This window comes from Hippocampus comes, unplaced genomic scaffold, assembly GCF_001891065.2.
Source record: "Hippocampus comes isolate QL1 unplaced genomic scaffold, H_comes_QL1_v1.1 scaffold12, whole genome shotgun sequence".
In the NCBI taxonomy this organism is placed as follows: Eukaryota; Metazoa; Chordata; class Actinopteri; order Syngnathiformes; family Syngnathidae; genus Hippocampus; species Hippocampus comes.
In genome coordinates this window covers 611,675-617,305 of record NW_017805478.1, presented here as the reverse complement: position 1 = coordinate 617,305, position 5,631 = coordinate 611,675, and the positions used below count along the sequence as shown (strand labels likewise).

Sequence of the window (5,631 nt, the reverse complement as noted above, 5' to 3'; positions counted from 1 at the left end):
TCTGGTAGAGGACCCGAGCTGAATGAGGGATGGACACCACCCGAGGGGTGAGATGAGGATTTTTTTTTTTTTTATACGTATAATAATAAATAATGGTAAAAGTAATAGTAATAGTAATAACAATAAAGCCCTTAAACAGTGGAGTCATTGGTATGTTGTACTTACTATAAGTAGGAGGAGCGATGCATAAATATGTGTACGGTCAACATCTCATGCCGCTTGTGTTATGTACTTACATGCACAGACGATGCCTAAAGGCAGAAAGTCATTACAGGTATTTACAAGTCATCAGCGAATTGATGAATGTCTTTAGGCTTGGGAAGAGCTGTCATGAAGTGTCTCTCAGAGATTCTCTGAGCTCCTTAAATGTTGTCCACCTTGCCGTTTTCGCGCGGCGACTCATTTCGGAGTTCTTTGTCTCTCTCCTCAGCCGGCATGTTGTTGAGATTCTGGATGGAGTTGGTGGGATCGACTCGGATCGAAGTTTTGGACCTGAATTCTGACCTGGGTGCCGCCAGCGGTCTCATTTCGTGATTGTCGGCGAATGCTTTCCTCATCATCTGATTGGTCTTCCTTTTGTGTTTCAGGATGCGCTTGCAGATGAAGTAGATCATCTCGCAGATGCACATGATAATGCAGACCACTGAGGAGACCACCATGAAGAGGGTGAAGATTTTTTTCTCGGTAGGCCGGGAAATGAAGCAGTCCACTGTGTTGGGGCAAGGCTCCAGGGAACACTTGGAAACTCGGGGCAGGTCGAATCCGTGATAAATATGGTGGAGGATGTACAGGAAGCCGGCGTCAAAGCACGCCTTGAAAATCAGGCTCACCTAATAGAAGATAAAGAGACACATTTTGCGCCATCGGTTTTCACAATCTTGAAATGAAACGGCTCCGTCGCCCATCCTTACCAAGTAGGTCCACCAAAGACCGCCGCGTTTCTTCCCGGGGTTGGCGTACAGATGAGCTCCCTTGTGCGAGGTGGAGTACGCCAGGTCTTTCTTCTCGCGATATTTTACGTGACACGACACCAATAAGGAAGGACAAGTGACGAAGATGAGCTGCAGGGCCCACAGGCGGATGTGAGAGATGGGGAAGACGGAATCGTAGCAAACGTTGGTGCAGCCGGGCTGGGCGGTGTTGCACACAAAGTCCTTGCTCTCGTCGCCCCACACTCGCTGGGCCGCCACCACGAACACCAGCACCCGGAAGACGAAGACCACCGAGAGCCAGACCTGGCCGAACGCCGTGGAGTATTTGTTGACCCCGCTCAGGAGGACCTCCAATGCCGACCAGTTCATGGCTGCCGCCTTCGTCAGCAGACGTCAGATCAGCTCAGGGAAGTTTTCTCGGAGCTAGCCCTGAGTGGGAGGAAAAAAAAAAAAAAAGAAGTCGGGTGGGCACTGGGAGTTCTGGCTGAAATAAAAAGTAAAAGTGTTGAAGGGGTGGCAAGACGAAATTCCAAAGGCAGGTGAGGCACGACAAAACAAACGGAAAGCACCACAGAGCAAAAGCGAAAGAAACGAGAAAAGTAGTTGCCAGGGTTTTCCTTTCAGCTAATCAAGTCAAATGAAAAACGACGGCGTGCCATGCGTTTAAAATGACGTTCAAGTTTTCTGACTTTTTACACAGTGAATTTATTCAGCAATGCACAAATAGCTGAGGAGGAAAATTCTAATCTGGCGTTTATATTCTATTACGTAAAATGAGAGTACGCACACCACACATTAATTGTTCAGTGACCTGTCGAGCTGGTCGAGCAACTTGCTTTTCTCGTCACCGGGATAACAAGGTGCGGTCTCCTGTCTACATTGCCAGCCTTTTTTTTTTTTTGGACTTGGACTCGGACAAAATATGCCACCCAAAGAAATTATGTATATATATATTTTCCAAATCGTTGATTGATTCATTCTAATGTATTAAGAGATTGTTTTTTTTTTAAAGAAACAATTAACCAAAGAACCTAATTTTATTCACCACATCTGAATGAGAATTTATTTCGTGAAATACACAGCATACCTTCAACCGCAGTCTTTTGCCACATACAAACGAGGATTTGCATGCATCATGTTCAAGAACTCGAGAAAAAAAAAACTAACCTTTTTTTTTGTTGTTGTTCATGATTCTGAATGTGGCATCAAGTATTTTATCCCACCAAACAGACACGAAAGAGATGACGTAAATTACATTTCTAGAAGCAACAAGGACCTTTCGAGACAAAAGATTTGTTCCGCAGTGTAAACATGGTCCTTACCTTGACGGGGAAGCCTGGCAAATGAGATGACAGGCTTCAGGTTGCTATCAGAGGCTTGACTCCAGCTGGCCAATGATGTCATGGGTGGAGCTTCAACCGCCATGTAAACTTACTTGACTCGAGAGGATTTACATAGATGTGCAGTAGATCGAGTTCAGGGAAGTCCTACTTCACCTTTAAATGGACCAGAGGGCACATGGGCCAAAATATGGATCAGCAATGAAACAAGTCAGCTTAATGTTCGGAATGTTTGCTCCTCCCACTCATGCATCATACTGGAATTCATTTTTGTGGGATATGATAAAGTGCCTGACACTGTTTTCTTGACATTCAAATATTATGTTATTTCATATTTGACACAGAGTAGTGTTCAGTCACAAAAATACATCAATATCACATGCTGCTTGTTGTGTTTTTTTTTGTTTCTTTTTTTTATTATTATTATTTTTTGTCACAGACCAGTTGGGATAAGCGCAGCCTTTTGTTTTTCATTGCTTTTAAATTGCCACTTTTAATGCACTGGTACAGTACTGACAATAAAGATAATTAGAGAATAACTGTTTTATGAACATTTTTTTTCATTCCTTTCAAATACTTTTATTCAAGAGTACAAAAAAATGTAGAATAATATGAAATAGACCAATCAGGAAGAATAAATATGCCTTATAATGTAACCATAATAATTTTGAAGTTATGAACCTCCATACAGCGTTAGCATCATTGCATAGCAACAAAACGCTTCAGGATCACGCGTTTTAATAGGGAAAATAATCCGAGCAAATTATTCTTGTCTAAAATACTGTGTTTCATAAATGTACCCAATTTTCTTCCACTAGTAAAAATTTTATGTTGAATTACATACATCCATTTTCAATGTATCACCGGAAAAGAAATGTGAAGAAATAAAAATGCATTTGACTGTAAATGCCACTGCTGAAAGTACACTTCAAAGTCTATTATCATAAACTGAGAGGTGGGTCAGTTTGGCCCCGGGAAGGAATAAAATCTTTCCTCCAAGGCATACCACTTTATCACGTACAATAAAATTAGAAGTTATACTTGAACTGCACCGAAGTTTGCGAAAACTATCCAGAGGTGCGTAGGACTTTTCAAATGAACAATTAAATCACCTTTAAGAACAACATCATCAGTATGTTCATATTTGATTTGCTTGCATAAGTTGCCGCCTGGGAGAAGATGTCACGTCAACAAAACCTTGCAAAGCCCACGTAAAATTTTCTTTATTTGCCTCGACAATGCCCTCAGGATAATTCTCATTGCCGCCAACCTTTCCAGCATCGTTTGGATTTCGTTCCTTTGTGGTGTCGCTTGAACTACAGACGCGCCCACCTCAACAGCCAACAGTCCCACCAATACAAAGAAGTGAAAAACAATGACAGGATACCTTTTGAAAGTATATGCAAGTCAATAAAGTCATGAACAACTGCAGTCGTGTTTGCTGATACAAAGATGGGAAAGTGCGGTGCAACGCAGAGTGGTTCAAATTGCATTTAAGGTGTGACAACTTTGCCAGCCGAGTCACAAAGCGAGATTTGCCACATTTTTACTGTGCCTGATTGCTGCATAATACTTGATCGGATTTTGCATTTCGAAGTCAGAAAGAAATCCATCTGCAAAATAAATATACCGACTAATGGCCTCTAGAGGCCGCTAATGTTCCATTTTTGGCCATGATTCGTTTCACAGCTTGAGGGAAAAGCAATGCCAAGACCAAAAAAAAAAAAAAACCTGAAATATGAAAAAATGACATTATCTGTTTACTGGATGCTGTTAGAAAAAAAAAATATTTTCACCTGATCTTACTGCAGGTATCCACAAATTCCAGACTTTAAATATGACACCGTCATGACTTCAAAGAATACATTTATCAGTACATCTTAAACATAATGCGCTTGATCAAAACAGTTTGTTGGGTTTTCTGTCCCAATACTGAGTATGAGGCATCATGTCACCATAGCTTTACGAAGACGGGGAGGCAGCGCCGAGCGAGTTCCATCACAATTTGTGAATGGATTCTGGACGCTCGGGCTAACGTGTCTGCTTGCACTGTTGTTTGCGTTTACGCAAAAGCCGTCATCATTGCTGAGGAGTCACATTAAATGTCTCCCATTTGTTTTTCATTTGTGAGCTCACATGTCAAACCTCCACACGATAGCATGACTGTCCGAGCGGAGACCAACTCATTTCTTTCTTCTCCGCTGTCTTCCTCACCATCACCCAATCTTCGGGTTACACCGTTCACCCCAATCGTGGACACCGGCACCGCTACTGTCACCCTCATTAGAGCCGGTGACATGGAGCCAGCCACTTTCTGCTGTGTTGTTGACAAAGTCCCGTCTTCATTGCCACTTTGGATGACGGCTGCATGACCCCCTCGAGAAGGTCGCCATCTTCTCTCGGCTTCTGTCTCGAAGTCACTGTGTTCTGGTCCGTTTGTCAAACGATTTATAGTGTTAATAAGCATGTTTCTAGAAAGGCTTGGCGTGTCACTCTAACAGAGCCTGAGTGGTGACGATATCATCGTTAAAAGGTTGGGGCTGCTTTTGCTCTTCGGTGATCGGGCTTATGATGCACATTATGCAAGAACACGGCAGTGATTGATTCCATGCACCGACTAATGTCATCTCACAGAGGGTGACCCAATACATTCAATGTTCGGTGAACAGCGAGAATGGCCGAGCCCCTCGTTTTGAACAAGAGCTGTGCTTCGGGAAGCTGGAATTATCCGCCTATCACAATGTGACGCGTATCCACAAGCTTTGAGAGTCTTCGGCAGCTAATATGTGCCATAAATATACTCTGACAAATAAAGTGAGCTTTTTCGAAGGCAGTTCGCCTATAAATGCTCGACCTCGCTCTGAACGGGGACGTGAGGCGACAAAAGGAACAATTGTCGCTTAAATTCGTGCGGATTTTAGCCAGAAGTGAGTCAGAACACATTTAGCAAATTGAGCCGTTCCACTTTTTGCTCGATATACGCAAGAACTTTGAATAAATGAAACTCCCTTGCCTGCTTCCAGTTTCCTGCCTAATATCTTTGTCGTCGCTCATTTTGCAGTCTTCTTTTATAACACCGCTGTGATTGTGTTTGGCTCAGAATGAGTCAGCAACATGTGCACTCGAGTGCTGTCAATAAAAGAACATTGTCGAATTTTACCGATACAGTCAATGACTTAAGAGTGCTCTTAAGTCATTGACCATCAGAAATATGGCACAAACCGGAGCACTTTATCAAAGAGCAAAGTTGATAGCGATGGTCTGCATCAGACTGGTTGCGGTTACTGAATATGTCTTGAGGTGATACTTGGGTGAAATAATACAAAACACCTTTTTCTGCACTGGTGAGAAATCCAGCA

General features: G+C 42.7%; 1 protein-coding gene across 1 annotated transcript; it reads right to left on the bottom strand.

Annotated features, from left to right (window-relative positions):
- Positions 1-83: 83 nt before the first annotated feature.
- On the bottom strand, positions 84-2,278 carry gjb9b (gap junction protein beta 9b). Its single transcript, XM_019875614.1, has 3 exons — positions 2,255-2,278; positions 912-1,361; positions 84-830 (listed from the first exon to the last, which is right to left on the bottom strand). The coding sequence occupies exons 2-3, from the start codon at positions 1,299-1,301 to the stop codon at positions 363-365; spliced, it is 858 nt and encodes a 285-aa protein (XP_019731173.1). The 5' UTR covers positions 1,302-1,361; positions 2,255-2,278; the 3' UTR covers positions 84-362.
- Positions 2,279-5,631: the final 3,353 nt, after the last annotated feature.